This window comes from Aquarana catesbeiana, linkage group LG05 (genome assembly GCF_042186555.1).
Source record: "Aquarana catesbeiana isolate 2022-GZ linkage group LG05, ASM4218655v1, whole genome shotgun sequence".
In the NCBI taxonomy this organism is placed as follows: Eukaryota; Metazoa; Chordata; class Amphibia; order Anura; family Ranidae; genus Aquarana; species Aquarana catesbeiana.
In genome coordinates, this window is record NC_133328.1 from 49,427,530 (window position 1) to 49,448,961 (window position 21,432).

The window sequence follows — 21,432 nt, forward strand, 5'->3', positions numbered from 1 at the left end:
CCACAGACTGCAACCCCTCCCTTCTCCACCCAAAACTAAAAAAAAGTTGGGCTTTCTTCTTCTTTGATTTATATAACCCATTTGTATTTATATTTTCTTAGCACGATTACAGTTTTTCTGTGCAGTTGAACATTATTTTATGACATCAGAACTTAGAATAGAGTTTCACTCTTTCAACAAATTATCTGCAGCAATAAAATCATATTTTCTTCATTATAACAAAATCTTTCTTGTATAGGAACTTTTCTTATATGCTGGGGTGCATCATTAGAGGGATCACCATCAGGAGGAAGGATTTCCTAATTCTCCTATATAGAACTTTAGTTATCACAAGAAGGGTTGCCAAGAAGATAGATGTCCTGATTACCCTATATAAACTTTATCACCACAAAGACTACCAGCAGGAGTAGGGAAGTCCTGATTCCCCTATATAGATCTTTAGGTATCACTAGAGAGATTACCAGGAGGAGGATGGTGGTCCTGATTCCTATGTCGATCTTTAGTTATCACTCGAAGGATCATCAGCAAGAGGAGAGGAAGAAGGTCCTGATTCTTCTATATAGATCTTTAGTTATCACTAGGGATGAGCCGAACACAAACCCCCCCCCCCCCCCCCCGGTTCAGTTCGCACCAGAACTTGCGAACATACAAAAAAATTTGTGTGAACATGCAAACAACGTTAAAGTCTATGGGACACAAACCTGAAAAATCAAAAGTGCTCATTTTAAAGGCTTATGTGCAAGTTATTGCCATAAAAAGTGTTTGGGGACCCGGGTCCTGCCCCAGGGGACATGTATCAATGCAAAAAAAAGTTTTTAAAACGGATATTTTTTCAGGAGCAGTGATTTTAAGAATGTTTAAATTGAAACAATAAAATTGAATTCCTTTAGCCCGGTTCACACATGTGCGGTGCGAATTGAAGCTCAGGTTTTACTGGGAAGATAAAAATCAGTTGTTCAGAGGTTCATCTGCGTTTTAGCTGCGGATCAGTGAGCAGGGAGAGGGAGGGGGGAGGTGTAGTGAGGAGAAGGAGAAAATCCATGTTCAGAATGCAATGCATCTGCGAATCAGATGCGTTCCCATAGAAGATAATGGGCTTGTAATTCGCACCGCAATGTCCGGAAAACGCACACGTTTTTTGTGCAATGCGCAGTGTGAATGCAACGCACATATGTGAGCCAGATGCATTCATATGAATGTATTTTAAAATGTCCTGCGAATTGGATGCGATGTAAGCCGCATCTAATTTGCATAGCTGTAAACGGGGGCTAAAATATCGTGCCTGGGGGGGTGACCTTAGTCTGCCTGTAAAGTAGCAAATGTTTCCTATGTTTAGAAAAGTACTGCAGCAAAATGACATTTCTAAAGAAAAAAATGTAATTTAACAAATTCAGCCTCGGAAGATTTGGCTGCTGAATGACCAGGCCATTTTTTGCGATAGGGCACTGCATCGCTTTAACTGACAATTGCGCGGTAGTGCGGCGCTGTACCCAAACAAAATTGATGTCCTTTTTTTTCCCACAAATAAAGCTTTCTTTTGGTGGTATTTGATCACTTCTGCGGTTTTTATTTTTTTACGATATAAACAAAAGAAGAGTGACAATTTTGAAAAAAACACATCATCTTTTACTTTTTGTTATAATAAATATCCCACATTTTCATCAAAAAAACTAAATTTTTCCTCAGTTTAGGCTGATATGTATTCTTCTACGTATTTTTGGTATAAAAAAATCGCAATAAGCGTATATTGATTGGTTTGCGCAAAAGTTATAGCATCTACAAAATAGGGGATAGATTTATGGCATTTTTATTATTATTTTTTTTACTAGTAATGGCGGCGATCTGCGATTTTTACCGGGACTGCGATATTGCGGTGGACAAATTGGACACTTTTGACACATTTTTGGGACTATTGACAATTATACAGCTATCAGTGCTATAAAAAGGCACTGATTACTGTATAAATGTCACTAGCATAGAAGGGGTTAACACTAGGGGGCGATCAAGGGGTTAACTGTGTTCCCTGTGTGTATTCTAACTGTAGGGGTATCGGACTGTCGGTGTTCATACTTAGTATGAACACACGATCTGTCTCTATTACTCTGAAAGAACCAGGATTTGTGTGTTTACACACACAGATCCTAGTTCTCGCTCTGTCACGAGCGAACGCAGGTGCCCGGCGGTCATCGCGCTCGGCGGGCACTCGCATTGGCTCCGGGCACACGTTGTGGGCGCGCGTGCGCACCCCTAGTGGCCAAAGGCGACTAAGGTAACATCTTTTCGCCCAGCCGTGCCATTCTGCCGCAGTAATTCTGCGGCGGCTGGTCGGCAGGCAGTTAAAATTGCTCACAGCTGTAATGTATTACCATATCCCATACCATACCATTACCATAAAAAATCATTAAAAAAATAGCGTGGGTCCCCCCCCCCCCAGTCCATACCAGGCCCTTCGGGTCTGGTATGGATATTAAGGTGAACTTCACGCCAAATTTTTTTTTGAATGGCGTGGGGGTCCCCCCCCAAAATCCATACCAGACCCAAAGGGCCTGGTATGGACGGGGGAACCCACGCAGTTTTTTTCTTAATTCTGTCGTAGGGCTCCCCTTAATCACTTCAATACACTATATTATATATTGTACACTTCACTATATACCCTGCACTGTATTATATATACTACACTGAGGGCACTATATACTCTCAACTGCAGTATATATACTATATGGACTGCACTATATACTCTGCTGAAAAATTGGGCCTTAGGTCTTGATGGTGGCAGAACACCGTAACCCCTCACAGTTACTCTTGTTGGGTGCAGGAAGACTCAACTGCTGGTAAATATTATTTCAGAGGCTGCTTGCCCTCTTTTAGTGGCCCATGAGTGTCTGCCTCTCCTTAGAGGCCTTCCGGACATGATGGGTATTTTTTTTTTTTAACAGCACACTACACTGTATTATATACCATGTACACCGCCTGAAGTGCATTTGAAACTGTACACACTGCATTATATACTGTGTACACTGCCGAATGCACTGTGTATATATAGGCTACGCTGAATGCAGAGTATATATAATATATATATATATATATATATATATATATATATATATATATATATATACACTAGTAGACTGTATATATATCAAATACACTGCCTGTACTGACTGAATATAGAGTTTACACTGTATATATAGGCTACACTGAATGCAGAGTGTATATATATATATATATATATATATATATATATATATATATGTATATATATATATATATATATATATATATATATATATATATATATACTAGCCTGACTGTATATATACAGTGGGGACGGAAAGTATTCAGACCCCCTTAAATTTTTCATTCTTTGTTATATTGCAGCCATTTGCTAAAATCATTTAGGTTAATTTTTTTCCTCATTAATGTACACACAGCACCCCATATTGACAGAAAAACACAGAATTGTTGACATTTTTGCAGATTTATTAAAAAAGAAAAACTGAAATATCACACGGTCCTAAGTATTCAGACCCTTTGCTGTGACACTCATATATTTAACTCAGGTGCTGTCCATTTCTTCTGATCATCCTTGAGATGGTTCTACACCTTCATTTGAGTCCAGCTGTGTTTGATTATACTGATTGGACTTGATTAGGAAAGCCACACACCTGTCTATATAAGACCTTACAGCTCACAGTGCATGTCAGAGCAAATGAGAATCATGAGGTCAAAGGAACTGCCTGAAGAGCTCACAGACAGAATTGTGGCAAGGCACAGATCTGGCCAAGGTTACATAAAAAATTCTGCTGCACTTAAGATTCCTAAGAGCACAGTGGCCTCCATAATCCTTAAATGGAAGACGTTTGGGACGACCAGAACCCTTCCTAGAGCTGGCCGTCCGGCCAAACTGAGCTATCGGGGGAGAAGAGCCTTGGTGAGAGAGGTAAAGAAGAACCCAAAGATCACTGTGGCTGAGCTTCAGGGATACAGTCGGGATATGGGAGAAAGTTGTAGAAAGTCAATCATCACTGCAGCCCTCCACCAGTCGGGGCTTTATGGCAGAGTGGCCTGACGGAAACCTCTCCTCAGTGCAAGACACATGAAAGCCCGCATGGAGTTTGCGAAAAAACACCTGAAGAACTCCAAGATGGTGAGAAATAAAATTCTCTGGTCTGATGAGACCAAGATAGGACTTTTTGGCCTTAAAGCGGAGTTCCACACAAAAATGGAACTTCCGCTTTTCGGAACCCTCCCCCCCTCCGGTGTCACATTTGGCACCTTTCAGGGGGGAGGGGGGTGCAGATACCTGTCTAAGACAGGTATTTGCACCCACTTCCGGCATAGACTCCCATGGGAGTCTACGCCTCTTTCCGTCCCCACCGCGCAGTCTCCTGGGAACACACAGCTCCCAGGAGAGAGCGGGGACCACTTGAGACGCACAGCGCGACTCGTGCATGCGCAGGAGGGAACCGGGAAGTGAAGCCGCAACGCTTCACTTCCTGATTCCCTCACCTAGGATGGTGGCGGCAGCTGCCGAGAACCGAGCGGGTTCTCGGCGTCGCCTGCCGACATCGCTGGACCCTGGGACAGGTCAGTGGCCATGTATTAAAGTCAGCAGCTGCAGTATTTGTAGCTGCTGGCTTTTAATATTTTTTTTTTTTGGCGGTGTGGGTGGACCCCCGCTTTAATTCTAAGCGGTATGTGTGGAGAAAACCAGGCACTGCTCATCACCTGTCCAATACAGTCCCAAAAGTGAAGCATGGTGGTGGCAGCATCATGCTGTGAGGGTGTTTTTCAGTTGCAGGGACAGGATGACTGGTTGCAATCGAGGAAAAGATGAATGTGGCCAAGTACAGGGATATCCTGGACAAAACCTTCTCCAGAGTGTTTAGGACCTCAGACTGGGCCGAAGGTTTACCTTCCAACAAGACAATGACCCTAAGCACACAGCTAAAATAATGAAGGAGTGGCTTCACAACAACTCCGTGACTGTTCTTGAATGGCCCAACCAGAGCCCTAACTTAAACCCAATTGAGCATCTCTGGAGAGATCTAAAAATGGCTGTCCACCAACATTTACCATCCAACCTGACAGAACTGGAGAGGATCTGCAAGGAGGAATGGCAGAGGATCCCCAAATCCAGCTGTGAAAAACTTGTTGCATCTTTCCAAAAAGACTCATGCCTGTATTAGATCAAAAGGGTGCTTCTACTAAATACTGAGCAAAGGGTCTGAATACTTAGGACCATGTGATATTTCAGATTTTCTTTTTTAATAAATCTGCAAAAATGTCAACCATTCTGTGTTTTTCTGTCAATATGGTGTGCTCTGTGTACATTAATGAGGAAAAAATTAACTTAAATGATTTTAGCAAATGGCTGCAATATAACAAAGAGTGAAAAATGTAAGGGGGTCTGAAAACTTTCCTTCCCCACTGTATATATCAAATACACTGCCAGTAACTAACTAAGCTGCCTGCCTAATCTAGCTCAATCTCTCTATCTCCATCCACTATAACACACTATACGGGCACTGTGTAAGCAGCCTTATATAGTGTGGAGCGTGGACTTGGTCCCCCTGAGCCATGATTGGCCAAAGGCACCCTGCCTTTGGCCAATTATGGCTCTCGCTGAGGAGCGTGCTGTGATTGGCCAAAAGCACGCAGGTCAGGTGTATGCTTTGGCCAATCATCATACAGCAATGCACTGCGGTCTTGCAGTGCATTACTGGGCGCGCGAATTTGCCGCGAAGGCCCCATAAAAGTCGTTGTTCGGGGAACACCCGATGTTCGAACTCTAAACTCATCCCTAGTTATCACTAGAGGCATCACCAGGAGGAGGCAGGAGGTCCTGATTCCTATGTAGATCTTTAGTTATCTCGAGAGGGTATTCCAGCACAAGAATGGAGGTCCTAATTCCTATATATAGATCTTTAGTTGTCACTAGAGGGATCACCAACAGGAGGAAGGAGGTCCCGATTCCTCTACAGCAGTGGTCCCCAATCTTTTTGACACCGGGGACCAGCTGCATAGAAGAAAATTGTGCTAAGGACCGGGGGTGGGGGGGGGGTCACGATTTTTCGCGGTCAATGGCTGATGTTAGCACTTCAATCATCCCGGAACCATGCTTGATATGGTGTCAGGGTGATTGAAGAGCATTATTTCTATTATTACATTGTAGTAATAAATGAAGATACTCACCATAATGTAGAATCAGTGGGAGCCCTGCGAGCGTCACCTGCCACCGTCGACTGCCACCAGATGTGGATAGTCACTTGCCACATAGCCTGCCATGCTTACTGCCACAAGATGTGGATTGTCACTTGCCACATTGCCTGTCACCAGATGTGACAGAGTGAGTGGAGTGCCCCTTGTGGTTTGTGAGGCAGACAGCTGAGGGGGTGAACAAAATGTCCAAGCACACCCCACCTGTACTCCCACACACAGCTTACCTGTCACTGATGACGTCATATCTCTGTGGGATTGCCCCTCTGGATGTCCCAGGGTGTCTCCCTCCTCATGCTGCAGCCAGTCTCACCTGGCAGAAGGAGGGTCCGGGACTCCTCCGGCTGTCCTCCGGAAAGCTCCACCCTACTGCCATTCCTAATTAGCTGGGGGGGGGGAGGCAGGCAGTCTGCACTGCTGAACAGAACCTGGAGCCACATGAGAGTGGTGATGCGAGGCGGGCAGTATGAGATGATGTCATCTCTCTGCTCCCCGTCACACCTCCGACACTGAGACAGAGCTCTGGCTTTGAGGGCGGAAGAGCGGTGATGCGGGGGGCGGAGAGAGATATTATCTCTGCTTGCCCGCCCACTCGCTTCTTCCATCCACCCAGCGCTCTTATGCCGGCAGCCCAGCATGTCTCTTACTGGCGGCCCACTCTCGCGGCCCGGCTGCAGAAGCGCCACGGCCCGGTAGTGGGCCGGGGACTGGGGGTTGACGACCCCTGCTCTACAGTATTTCACAAAAGTGAGTACACCCCTCACTTTTTTGTAAATGTTTTAATATATCTTTATATGTGACAACACTGAAGAAATGATACTTTGCTACAATGTAAAGTAGTGAGTGTACAGCTTGTATAACAGTGTAAATTTGCTGTCCCCTCAAAATAACTCAACACACAGCCATTAATGTCTAAACTGCTTGCAACAAAAGTGAATACACCCCTAAGTGAAAATGTCCAAATTGGGCCCAAAGTGTCAATATTTTGTGTGGCCACCATTATTTTCCAGCACTGCCTTAACCCCCTTGGGCATGGAGTTCACCAGAGCTTCTCAGGTTGCCACTGGAGTCCTCTTCCACTCCTCCATGACGACATCACAGAGCTGGTGGATGTTAGAGACCTTGCGCTCCTCCACCTTCTGTTTGAGGATGTCCCACAGATGCTCAATAGGGTTTAGGTCTGGAGACATGCTTGGCCAGTCAATCACCTTTATCCACAGCTACTTTAGCAAGGCAGTGGTCATCTTGGAGGTGTGTTTGGTGTCGTTATGTTGGAATACTGCCCTGCGGCACAGTCTCTGAAGGGAGGGGATCATGCTCTGCTTCAGTATGTCACAGTACATGTTGGCGCTCATGGTTCCCTCAATGAACTGTAGCTCCCCAGTGCTGGCAACACTCATGCAGCCCCAGACCATGACACTCCCACCACCATGCTTGACTGTAGGCAAGACACATTTGTCTTTGTACTCCTCACCTGGTTGCCGCCACACACGCTTGACACCATCTGAACCAAAATAAGTTTATCTCGGTCTCATCAGACCACAGGACATGGTTCCAGTAATCCATGTCCTTAGTCTGCTTGTCTTCAGCAAACTGTTTGTCGGCTTTCTTGTGCCTCATCTTTAGAAGAGGTTGCCTTCTGGGACAACAGCCATGCAGACCAATTTGATGCTGTGTAAGGCGTATGGTCTGAGCACTGACAGGCTGACCCCCCACCCGATATACGATATACGCCGATATACGTCGGCACAATGGCAGTGGTGGGCAAATGGGTGTACCTTTACGTCCCCCCTTTAGTTGGTGGGGCTAGTGGGCTCACGCGGCTTACAGCGCGACCGTGCCCGCCTGTCACGGAGCCGCAGAACGGGGAGATGCCTATGTAAACAAGGCATTTCCCTGTTCTGCCTAGTGACATGACAGAGATCTACTGCTCCCTGTCATCAGGAGCAGTGATCGCTGTCATGTCAGTGGAAGCCTATCTGCCCACAGTTAGAATCACTCCCTAGGACACAGTTAACCCCTTGATCGCCCCCTAGTGTTTAACCCCCTCCCTGCCAGTGTCATTTACACAGTAATCAGTGCATTTTTATAGCACTGATCGCTGTACAAATGACAATGGTCCCAAAATAGTGTCAAAAGTGTCCGATGTGTCCGCCATAATGTCGCAGTCACGATAAAAATCGCAGATCGCCGCCATTACTAATTAAAAAAATTAAGAATAAAAATGCCATAAAACTATCCCCTATTTTGTAGACGCTATAACATTTGTGCAATCCAATCAATATACGCTTATTGCGATTTTTTTACCAAAAATATGTAGAAGAATACATATCGGCCTAAACTGAGGAAAACATTTGTTTTTTTATATATTTTTGGGGGATATTTATTATAGCAAAAAGCAAAAAATATTGCTTTTCTTTCAAAATTGTCGGTCTTTTTTTGTTTATAGCACAAAAAATAAAAACCGCAGAGATGATGAAATACCACCAAAAGAAAGCTCTATTTGTGGGGAAAAAAGTCGCATGACCGCGCAATTGTCAGTTAAAGCGACGCAGTGCCGTATCGCAAAAAGTGCTCTGGTCAGGAAGGGGGTAAATTCTTCCGGGGCTGAAGCCGTTAAACAAATTATGGTCTCAAGGGATGCTTTTATGTGCCCTAATTCTGGTTATTAAAGATCCAACTCCTCTGATCTAATCTAGAAGATGCAGATCAGTAATCCAAAAATGTTTATGCCTGATTTTTTCATAACATCCCTTGATGACTGTGTGGGTGTTCAAGCATCTTATCTGCATTTGAAAATGTATTACTTATAGTAACCAATCACATTCTATCATTCTTCTACTACATGTGAGAAACACAGCTAAAATTGGATTGGTCGCTACAGAGCCGAATCATCCACAAGGCAGCAGAGGGCTGGATGTACCGGGGCTCACCTATAACCTTTATGGTCCTTCAATAAACCAGAATAGCGTAATCAGTCAACGCTGAGCTACTGCCTGGCTGTCACTTCACAAGGGAGGATGAACTTTTAGGCCCCGTTCACAACTGAGCGAATTTCTGCTTGAAGCTTGTAGCTTTAAAATGCTCAACAAGCCAAATCCCAATCGTTTCAATAGCCCCTGTTCAGATATGAGCCTTCTGTCACCTGAAGCAAAACGCCTGTCACTCAAAAAAGCACATGAGCTTATTTTTGGCAGATAACAAGCGTTTTTGGCCCCATAGACTTCAATAGAAACACCTCACTTGAGCATTTTACAAGCATTTTCTGCTCAAATAGCAGCTTTCCGCCCCTAATTTCCTCTCCCACCCCCCTCTGGTGCTTTCCATTAGCTAAACAAAAACGCCTGAAGCTGTAAAACGCTTGTAATACACTTCTAAAATGCTTTAAAAAGCCGCAAAAACAAATAAATGCCAGTAAATCGCTACACTCCGGTGTGAATGAAGCTTTATGCCCCATACACGCGATCGGAAATTCGGCCAGCAAAAGACCGATGAGAGCTTTTGGTCGGAAAATGCGACCGTGTGTACGCTCCTTCGGACTTTTGCTGGCCGAATTCCAGCCAGCAAAAGATTGAAAGCAGGTTCTCAATTTTTTCGGCCGGAAAAAGTTACGATCGGAAATTCTGATCGTCTGTACACATTCCGACGCACAAAATTCCTATGCATGCTCGGAAACAATTCGACGCATGCTCGGAAGCATTGGACGTCATTTTCTCGGCTCGTCCTAGTGTTGTACGTCACCGCGTTCTTGACGGTCGTAAGTTCAGAGAACTTTTGTGTGAACGCGTGTATGCAAGGCAAGCTTGAGCGGAATTCCGTCGGAAAAACCATCCAAGATTTTTCCAACGGAAAACCCGCTCGTGTGTACGGGGCATTAGGCTGGGTTCACACAATGGCCGCATGCGGCTCACAGCAGGGGCCTGGTGCATCTCCATTCACCGTTTCAGTCCGACTTCAGCCCAAATTTTTTAGCTGAATTCGGACCTGAATCGGAGCAGAAGACGCACGGGACCCCTGTGCAAATTCGCACCGGAGCCGCAGCGGAGATATGTGAACCAGTTACAATCTCTGACATGCAAATTGGATGCGGGAGAAACCTGCATCCAATTTGCATAGTGTGAACCCAGCCTCAGGCATTTGGTGACAAATACAGACAATACAAATTGTGCAGCTTTTATGTGCCTTTTTATTAATGTCAACCAAAGAGAGCAGGGGGAAAACTGCTACCTTACCTAGAGCCTCATTTTGCCTTAATCCATCCCGGGGGTTACTATCACAATGTACATTCTTCTTTAAAAAAAAAAAAATAATAACACTTACTGATCATAGAGCGTGTCCCTTCTCTGCCTGGATTTCGATGGCTCCCCAAGCTGACATATCAGTCCAGAAATAATTAATAATGCCCCCAATAAATGTCTTGAGAAATGGCCTGGAGAAAGCATGTTCACAGTTGGCTTTCCCCAGGCAGTAAGGTGAGAGCTGTCATTGAGGCTGAGATATCTCCAGGCTTGTACTTTGTCCTTACAGAATCATTCATTCCCACAAACCAGGACAAATAGTTAACACAAGTCCTTCATTTACATTATTGTTCAACTCTAGTAATGGGAGAGGACAAAGTGCTGACTGCTTACATTTCAAATGTGTGGAGCATTATTGTTTGAAATCCATCAACTTGATGACCTTTGTGACAATTCAGGAGCTGCTATGAGTATGATTATGTTAATAACCAATTGAAGCAAGTGAAGATTGCTGACACTACTACAGTGAATGATCCAATCACTAACCTGACACCATAGCTCCCAACTGTCCCTGATTTCGAGGGACTGTCCCTGATTTGGAGCAATGTCCCTCTGTCCCCCTCATTTTGGTCTGATCCATATAGTTGTATATAAAATGCACTTTTTATATTTCAATAAAGTGTTTCCCAGTGCTAAACCTTTCATCCAAATTCTAAAGTGCTGCATTTGTAACTTTTAAAAGACAATATAAAGGAATAGTAGTGGTAAAAAAAAAGCACAAATTAACCTTTTCTTTGGTTAATTCTCCTTTAAGGGGGTGTGGCAGGGGGCGTGTCCTATGCCTATGTACATTTGCTAGTAGGTGTCCCTCATTCCCATCTAAAAAATGTTGGGAGGTATGGGACACCTCATTGTAACAATTTGGAGAGGACAAGGTCACATGAGCTAAGGGGTGCATTTACAGAAAATTTGCATAGCAATTTGCCCATTAAAAGTGCAGGTCTATTCTGTGCAATTGGAATGAATGTTATCAGGCTATTTTGTGCGGTGGACAAATCTTTTTTATTTATTTATAATGGAAAACACCACATTTGTCCAGTAGATGGCACAAAGTGTCATAGGAAATTAATGCTCTAACATTAGAGATATGTTTATAAAAAGAAAATGTAGACATATTTTCCCTGGGAAACTGCATTTACAGTCATATTATACAAATGGGGCCAAATCAAATGGTATTGAGCTATTTTCTCTCAAATTTAAATGTTCTAAAATGATTTAGAAAAACAACAGCTTTATGAGCTGATGATCATAGAAAATAAGTACAGTGCCCTGAAAAAGTATTCATACCCCTTGACATTCTCCACATTTTGCCAGTTACGCCCAAAAACGTAAATGTATTTTATTGGGATTTTAGTATCATTCATGGGCAGGCTATCACTGTAGTAGTGTCACCAATCTCCACTTGCTTCAATTGGTTATTAACATAATCATACCCATAGCAGCTCCTGAATTGTTCCTATGATTATTAGCTCCATCTAGTGAACATAATGCAGTGTTTTCCTGATTCAATCTATTCTATAGGAATGAAGAACATTTGACTGGAGAGAAAATGGCCTAACAACAATCGTTTTTGTCCCCATTCGAACAGAACAAATGTACATGAGGTTTTACAGGGCAAATAGCTCTGCAATTATTTTAATAAATACACCCCAAGTGTCTTAATGTTTGTACTTTGTGTCTTTAGGTTTGTGTTGCACTGCATACCAGTGCACAAAGCAAGGTGAATAAAGACATGGATGAGTGAGTTTGGAGTTGAGGAACTTGACTGGCCTGCACAGAGTCCTGACCTCAACCTGATAGAACACCTTTGGGATGAATTAGAGCACAGAGAGGGAGCCAGGCCTTCTTGTCCACATCAGTGCCTGACCTCACAAACGGGCTTCTGGAAGAATGGTCAAACATTCCCATAGACACACTCCTAAACCTTGTGGACGGCCTTCCCAGAAGAGTTGAAGCTGTTATAGCTGCAAAGGGTGGACCAACTCAATATTAAACCCTACGAACTTAAGACTGGGATGCCATTAAAGCTCATGTGCGTCTAAAGGCAGGTGTCCCAATACTTTTGGTAATATATTGTATAGAGATAAACATACACACAATACGTCTCTCTAATACATGCTTATTTTCCAGTTTTCTAGCTATAAAAAATGCGGCAAGTACATAAAGATAATTGATCTACCAGCAATCCAGAAATCTTCTGTATGGTAATGGCAAGCTTCATGGATGCCTGCTGGACTTCGTCTATCCCCACCTTCTCCGTCATTGTGCACATTCATATATTGATAACATTTCCAGCAAAACAATGCTCTTGCTTTGACACTCAAAGTGGAGTTCCACCCACTTTTACAACTCTTCAGCATCCCTCACTAAACTGTGCACTGTAAATGAATTGGATATTTTTAATTTTTTTTCTCAGCACCTACTGTATATCTGCTGTATTCATTTTTCATTTCCTCCTCCCTGGCCGTGGCCCATCGCATCATTTCCTGTTTGCAATGCCTTCTGGGAAGGGGCGGCAACTTCCTCTGACACTGCAGTTGCTATGGAAAACTGACCTGAAACCTATTACACTGCTTGTGCTGCACTGAGCATGTGCGAGATCTGCAAGGATGAGATCCAGGAAGAAATACAGTCTGGCTTCAGATGCCCACACTTAAGATGGCCACGGCCTGCTGTAAGTTTATAAAATAACAAACTACTGCTATAAACTAACAAAACAGACCTTAGTTTACAGCTTAACTTTACTAGAATACATTAAGCTTCTGTATTATAGAGGTATTTTTATTTAAAAAGTATAATTTCGGCCGGAACACCACTTTAAGAGCCTGCCCACTCACTGTGTATAGAGAAAGGGCTCTTGGAGGATGTAGTTCTGGGGGTGTGCCGACATCAATAGAAAAGAACTCCCAGCAGCTGCCCCTACAACCGTTTTTAAAGTCTGGTAATGATGTTACAGGAGTTGGCAAAAGCAGATAGAAACTGTCTACAGCTCATAAGTGTTATGCCGTGTACACACGGGCGGACTTTTCGACCGGACTGGCCGACGGGACGAATCTGTCGAACAATCCGACCGTGTGTGGGCTTCATCGGACCTGCAGCGGACGTTTTCTGTCAAAAATCAGACGGACTTTAGATTTGGAACATGTTTCAATTCGTTCCGACGGACTCGAGTCCGGTCGAAAAATCCGCTCCTCTGTATGCTAGTCCGAGGGACGAAAACCGACTCTAGGGCAGCTATTGGCTACTGGCGTTGGACTTTGGTGTGAACGTGTGTAGGCAAGTCCGTTCGTTCGAAAGTCCGTCGGAAGTCCATCAAAAGTCTGTCGAATGTCCGTCGGAAAGACGGTCGGACCTTTAATGCCGAAAAGTCCGCCCGTGTGTACACGGCTTTACAATCTGACAGTACAATCTCCTTTAGATCTATCAACAACTATATAGTGCAAGATCCTGCCTGATTAGATAAAACTTGATTAGTTAGTTTAGCTAGGTCCTCATATTAAAACAGTTTTGTTACACCTAAAAGAGACTGTACAAATACAGTACCGTCAGATTGTACCGTGTATGGCGAGAATTAGGCAGATTGCTGTGCATTGTTCAATTACAAGCAATTGTTTTGGAGGGGGAACTGTTTTAGGATGTCAGGTCCTGGAAGCACATTCTACTCATCTAACTGTAAAAAACAAAATTCCGCTTTTCCCATTAAACCCAAGCTTCCCTTGGCTGGTCCAGTGTATAATTACTGTTTATCTACATGCAAACATCAGTTTAATGATACAAAATATTAATTTGCATTTTGTCGGATGGCCTAACCCAGTCTGGGAAGTGGTAATTAAATAACTGTAGACCTAATCATTTATTTATTATTGGCACAGGTCACAGAGGAGCAAATAAGTGATATCCCCAAGTAATCAGGAGAGGCATCTTTACAGCTGGGCTAATACACATGTACAGTTCAACAAATCTGCAGATCACAATAACATCCTACCTACAAAGACGAGATTAAAGAGACTGCAGGGTTCATATTAAATAAACCTTTAAAGCTCATCTCCAAAAATGATATATACAGTATCTCACAAAAGTGAGTACACCCCTCACATTTTTGTAAATATTTTATTCTATCTTTTCATGTGACAACACTGAAGAAATGACACTTTGCTACAATGTAAAGTAGTGAGTGTACAGCTTGTATAACAGTGTAAATTTGCTGTCCCCTCAAAATAACTCAACACACAGCCATTAATGTCTAAACTGCTGGCAACAAAAGTGAGTACACCCCTAAGTGAAGATGTCCAAATTGGGCCCAAAGTGTCAATATTTTGTGTGGCCATCATTATTTTCCAGCACTGCCTTAACCCTCTTGGGCATGGAGTTCACCAGAACTTCACAGATTGCCACTGGAATCCTCTTCCACTCCTCCATGACGACATCACGGAGCTGGTGGATGTTAGAGACCTTGCGCTCCTCCACCTTCTGTTTGACGATGCACCACAGCAGATGCTCAATAGGGTTTAGGTTTGGAGACATGCTTGGCCAGTACTCATGCAGCCCAGACCATGACATTCCCACCACCATGCTTGACTGTAGGCAAGACACGCTTGTCTTTCTACCCCTAACCTGGTTGCCACCACACACTCATGACACCATCTGAACCAAATACATTAATCTTGGTCTCATCAGACCACGGGACATGGTTCCAGTAATCCACGTCCTTAGTCTGCTTGTCTTCAGCAAACTGTTTGCAGGCGTTCTTGTGCATCATCTTTTGAAGAGGCTTCCATCTGGGACAACAGCCATGCAGACCAATTTGATGCAGTGGGTAGCGTATGGTTTGAGCACTGACAGGCTGACCCCCCACTCCTTCAACCTCTGCAGCAATGCTGGCAGCACTCATACGTATATTTCCCAAAGACAACTTCTGGATATGATGCTGAGCACGTGCACTCAACTTCTTTGGTCGACCATGGCGAGGCCTGTTCTGAGTGGAACTTGTCATGTTAAACTGCTGTATGGTCTTGGCCGCCGTGCTGCAGCTCAGTTTCAGGGTCTTGGCAATCTTCTTATAGCCTAGGACATCTTTATGTAGAGCAACAATTCTTTTTTTCACATCCTCAGAAAGTTCTTTGCCATGAGGTTCCATGTTGACCTTCCAGTGACCAGTATGAGAGAGTGAGAACGATAATACCAAATTTAACACACCTCCTCCCCATCCACACCTGAGATCTTGTAACACTAATGAGTCACATGACACCGGGGACTTTTATTAGGACACTTACCTGACCAGGGAGCCCGCGATGTCAGCCTTCTGAGGCCGATCCGTCCATCGGATCGGGTGCAGGCGCCGCCATCCGGCAGTGGAGAGTGCAATTTTTGCCCATTCTGCTTAGCAAAATCGCTCAAGCTCTGTCAGATTGGATGGATGTTTAGGGTCATTGTCCTGCTGGAAGGCGAACCTCCACCCTAGTCACAAGTCTTTTGCAGACTCTAAGACCCCTTTCACACTTGTGCGACTTCAAAGTCGCGTGATTTTAACGCGATTTGGCGGCCGCAATTTTGGATCAGTACTACTTTGTACGACTGGTTTTCGTCTAATGCCCCGTACACACGACTGGACTTTCTGGCAGAAAAAGTCAGACGGAATCATTCCATCAGACATTCCGATCATGTGTGGGCTTCATCAGATTTTTTCTTTCGAAAATTCTGACGGACCTAGAAATAGAACATGTATCTTTCCAACAAAATCAGTTCCTATCGGGAAAACCGCTCGTCTGTATGCTGTTCCAACGGACCAAAAACGGCGCAAGGGCAGCTGTTGGCTACTGGCTATTGAACTTCTTTTTTCTAGTCCCGTTGTATGTCATCGCGTTCTAAACGATCGGACTTTGGTGTGATCGTGTGTAGGCAAGTCCGTTTCAGCGGAACTCCGTCGAAAAAAAGTAATTCCAGTTCATTCCGACGGAAAGTCCGGTCGTGTGTACGCGGCATTAGATTACCCTGTATTTGGCTTCATCCATCTTCCTAAAAACTCTGACCAGCCTCCTTGTCCCTGCTAAAGAAAAGCAACCCCACAACATGATGCTGCCACCACCATGTTTCACGGTGGAGATGGTGTGTTCAGGGTGATGTGCAGTGTTAGTTTTCCACCACACATAGCGTTTTGCTTTTAGGCCAAAAAGTTAAATTGGTCTCATCTGACCAGAGCACCTTCTTCTACATGTTTGCTGTATCCCCCACATGGCTTCTCATAAACTGCAAACGGGACTTCTTATGACTTTCTTTGAACAATGGCTTTCTTTTTGCCACTCTTCCATAAAGGCCAGATTTGTGGAGTGCACGACTAATATTTCTCCTGTGGACAGATTCTCCCACCTGAGCTGTGGATCTCTGCAGCTCCTCCAGAGTTACCATGAGCTTGGCTGCTTATCTGATTAATGCTCTCCTTGCCCGGCCTGTCAGTTTAGATGGACGGCCATGTCTTGGCAGGTTTGCAGTTGTGCAATACATTTTCGGATGATGGATTGAACAGTGCTCCGTGAGATGTTCAAAGCTTGGGATATTTTTTTTAAAATGAACCCTGCTTTAAACTTCTCCACAACTTTATCCCTGACCTGTCTGGTGTGTTCCTTGACCTTCATGATGCTGTTTGTTCACTAAGGTTCTCTAACAAACCTCTGAGGGCTTCACAGAACAGCTGTATTTATACTGAGATTAAATTACATACAGGTGGACTCTATTTATTAATTAGGTGACTTCTGAAGGCAATTGGTACCACTAAATTTTAGTTAGGGGTATCGGAGTAAAGGGTACTGAATACAAATGCACACCACACTTTTCACATATTTATTTGTAAAAAATTTGGAAAACCATTTATCATTTTCCTTCCACTTCACAATTATGTGCCACTTTGTGTTGGTCTATCACATAAAATCCCAGTAAAATACATTGACGCTGTAGCATGACAAAATGTGGAAAATTTCAAGGGGTACGAATACTTTTTCAAGGCACTGTAGTTGACATTTTACTGAAAGATTCCTGGATGTTTGTGTGCTGTCTATTTATTGTGGATGGAATCCCCAGTCCTAGTTTGCATCTTTGAAGTAACCTACCAGTAACTATGCAAAAATTAAGTTATTGGTGGACAAATTTCCCAACAAATTATAAATCATACAACAATAAAGTGTTTTATTATTAATTTATTCAATCTGAAAAAATGATTTTGGGTTAAAAAGAAGTCTGGGGTCCAGTTGATCCTTGAAGCTGAATCAATGTGACTGAAGTAGGAGGGTGATGAGTCTGGCAACAATATGAACATTCAGACTGTTCCCGAGCAGCCGATACCGCTGTTTTGATGTTATCTTTTCTGGAAAACCTAAGAGGACATATAAGGTGTTCAAATAAATGATGCTAGTTGTCAAACACTCTGTTAACATGTGCATTAAAATATATAAGAACAAATGACTGTACTTTGTGGAAAATTCAGATTGCAACTGTATGTGTGTGTAAAACAGAGAATAAAATACTTTGCAGGCCCTAATAGCAATGTATTTTTATAATAAACCTTTCTGTATTGTTCTTTTGAGAACACGTGCCATCTTTTTTTTTTATAAGGAAATCAATTTTATCAATGCCTCCGTAATATCTCCAAAATATGCCTCTTCCTAACCAATGACGCCACAAAGCTTCTAATTCACTCGTCTCGACTACTGCAACTCTCCCCTCATAGGATTACCTTTACATCCCCCCCTTCAGTCCATCATGAATGCTGCTGCCAGACCCATCCACCTTACCAACCGTTCAGGGTCTGCCACCCCTCTCTGCAAATCCCTTCATTGGTTGCGACTCACCCAACAAATCAAAATAACGATGACTTACAAAGCCATCCACAACTCGGCCCCCAGCTACATCACTCGTCTAAAAATACCAACCAAATTGTTTCTTTGTTCCTCCCAAGACCCACTGCTCTCTCGCTCCCTTGTCACCTCCTCCAATGCTCACCTCCAGGACTTTTCCAGAGCCTCTCCCATCCTCTGAAACTCCCTACCCCAATCTGCCTGGCTATCTCCTACTCTGTCCACTTTTAGGCGATCCCTAAAAACCCTTCTCTTCAAAGAAGCCTATGCCGCCTCCACCTAGCAACTCTATTTCCACTTCTCCATCAGTTCTTTTGAATCCTTTGACCCTTCCTTTTAGACTGTAAGCTCTAAAAAGCAGGGCCCTCTGATTCCTCCTGTATTGAATTATATTGTAACTGTACTGTCTGCCCTCATGTTGTAAAGCACTGCACAAACTATTGGCGCTATATAAATCCTGTATAATAATATCTGCTAAGAGCAGTTACGATGGGGCACTTTCAGTAAGTTTGCACTAGATATGGCGCAATACTTTACAGCTAAGACCATCTACAGCTCACTTTTGTTTGGACCCAGATATGGCTCAGCTTTCCACAGTGGGATAATATATTACTTGGACTCTACACTAAAAGGTTAGGCTCAACAATCTAGAAGTCGTTGCAATAATGCCTGAACTACTTGTCTCCGAATCTGTTACTGAAATGCTGAATCAAGTGATATTTCTAAGTTGACTACCGTGCTTGTCTGTAGTGTCAAAGGTTGTCCCTCCTCATCCTGCACCTTACCAGTGGCCAGTAAGACTAAACCATGGGCCAAAAGGAACATTCAGGCCGGCCCTAGATAGTGGAGGGTAGAATTCATATTTACATATTATATCTGAGGCTCTTGTGGTGCTTGAGAAGGTGATTGAAGGTATGTGCGTATGTAAATATTGATAGAACTATAACTAATAAACCACAGAATACATATAAACAAAATGTTTTGCCTGGATAAAAATGTGCAAAGTAATACTAATGCTTTTCTGATCTACAAACCACTGCTGAGTAATATGACTGCACAGCATTAAAGGGAGATGTGCTGCTAGAGTCCCAAATACTGCAGACTGTACTGCACCCCAAATACTAACTGCTGTCTGGAGCACCAGTGAACATCATCAATGGTAATGTTACCCCCCCCCCCCCCGCCTTCACTCTTCTGTAATCCAAGTACTGGCCATCATCAGTTTACAGTAGGACAATGGCGTCACTGGGGGGGGGCAGAGGGGGCCCTGACCCCCCCAACATTATGCTGTGCCCCACCATGTGACCCCCCCCCCCCCCCCAATTATTATTATAATTTTTTTTTTTTTTTTTTTTTTTTTTAGAAAAAGGCAATGTCTGAGAGGGAGAGCGTCCCCAGTCAGCTCCTGCGGGTGATTCCTCCCCCCTCCCTCTGCTCGCTGACACTGCATAATGTGAGCGCTCACAAAACCACGGCCCCCCGATCTGCTCCTTCCCCTGCATCCTCATTGGCAGGGAGAAAAGCGAGTTGCAGGAAGGACTCCACCAGGACTCTCAGTTACTGAAAAAACAGACCGATTTCTCCCTTCCTTAGGACAGGAGAACCAGCCTGTAAATTCCAATGGATGCCAGACCAGCATTTTCAAGTGCAGGGGCAGGACAACAAGAGGAGGCTGGGGAATCCCAGAGTGGCAGAACACCAGGGCCTGGTGGCAAGACAACCTTTGCAACCCTGATAGTTCTCCCACTGCTTTGGACCCTTATATTTTCTTGGTATGCTGGTGACATATATCTCTTGTTTTCTGCCACCCGGGGGGGGGGGGGGGGGGGGGCAATACAGTAGGAAGGGAGCTCACTGCAGAACATGTGAAAGGGCCAATGTGGGATCGTAGTAAAGGGCCCCAGGAGATATATATATATATATATATATAAATATAATTGCATTTTATAGTTGCCCCCCTACTTTTGTCCCTGTCCCCCCATGTGCCCCCCTAAATATGAAAGCTGGAGATGCCACTGAAGTAGGACTCTACTTAAAGTGGAGTTCCACCCAAAAATGGAACTTCCGCTTTTCGGAATCCTCCCCCCCTCCGGTGTCACATTTGGCACCTTTCAGGGGGGAGGGGGAGCATATACCTGTCTAATACAGGTATTTTGCTCCCACTTCTGGGCATAGATACCCGAGCCACTCGCATCCCCCCCCGCTGTCTTCTGGGAGACACACAGGTCCCAGGAGACAGTAGGGACCAGTGGGAACGCACAGCTTGTCGCGCATGCAAACCAGGAAGTAAAGCCGCAGGCCTTTGCTGCGCTGCAGAGAGCTGTAGATCAAACACTGGGAGTCTGCTAACAGGAGGAAAGAACATGATAACAGAGTAATGACTTCATCAGTGTGGTGATGCCCCTCCACTGTGCAATCAGCAGACCAAGAGTGGTTGGGCAGTATTACAAATCCTATGGCAAGTATTCAGTCAATCGCCTAAAGTTCAGCTATAAAGGGTTAGTTCACCTTTACAGAAAAACTGTAAAAGTGACCTAAAACTGGACCCCCTCCCCACCCCCGGCTGTACTTACCTACAGAGATCGTCAGCCGTCAGGGCTCCTGCAGGCACTCCGTTGGCCCGGAGATTTTTAAATCCTCGCTACTCTCTCTCTTTCCCATCCAGCGCTGCTGGGACAGACCAGATGGATCCTGATTGGTCAGCGCCATCTCGTGGATGGTGCTGACCAATCAAAATTCATCTGCTCTATCACAAGACTGCAGGATGGAGAAGAGGGGGATTTTAAATACCCAGACCAGTTTAGCAGCATCAGAAGCCCTGACAGCTGAGGATCTCTGTAGGTAAATAAAGCGGGGATCGGGAAGAGGGGGGTCCGGTGTTAGGTCACCTTTATAGTTTTTCTGAAAATCTGAACTAAACCTTTGAAATAATATAAGGTATTTTTTTTTTTTTTTAAATACCTGCTCTGTGTAATGGTTTTGCACAAAGCAGCCCCCATCCTCCACTTCTCGGATCCCTGCCAGCGCTCCTAGCCCCTTCCTCCATAGCAAGCCATAAGACCATGGGA

The 21,432-nt window shown here is 44.1% G+C and overlaps 2 protein-coding genes across 6 annotated transcripts in view; both read right to left on the reverse strand.

Moving 5' to 3' along the window:
* Positions 1 to 10,700, reverse strand: part of CUBN (cubilin) — a 388,954-nt gene extending 378,254 nt beyond the window's left edge. Inside the window, exon 1 of the mRNA XM_073629712.1 lies at positions 10,540 to 10,700. Coding sequence (XP_073485813.1) covers positions 10,540 to 10,661 — 122 coding nt within the window. The 5' untranslated portion in view covers positions 10,662 to 10,700. The remainder of the gene's footprint in view (positions 1 to 10,539) is intronic.
* A 6,989-nt stretch (positions 10,701 to 17,689) lies between these two features.
* TRDMT1 (tRNA aspartic acid methyltransferase 1) overlaps positions 17,690 to 21,432 on the reverse strand; it is a 101,410-nt gene continuing 97,667 nt past the window's right edge. For all 5 annotated transcript variants that reach the window (XM_073629715.1, XM_073629713.1, XM_073629718.1 and 2 more), the window contains one exon: positions 17,690 to 17,883. In XM_073629715.1, coding sequence (XP_073485816.1) covers positions 17,777 to 17,883 — 107 coding nt within the window. In that variant the 3' untranslated portion in view covers positions 17,690 to 17,776. The remainder of the gene's footprint in view (positions 17,884 to 21,432) is intronic.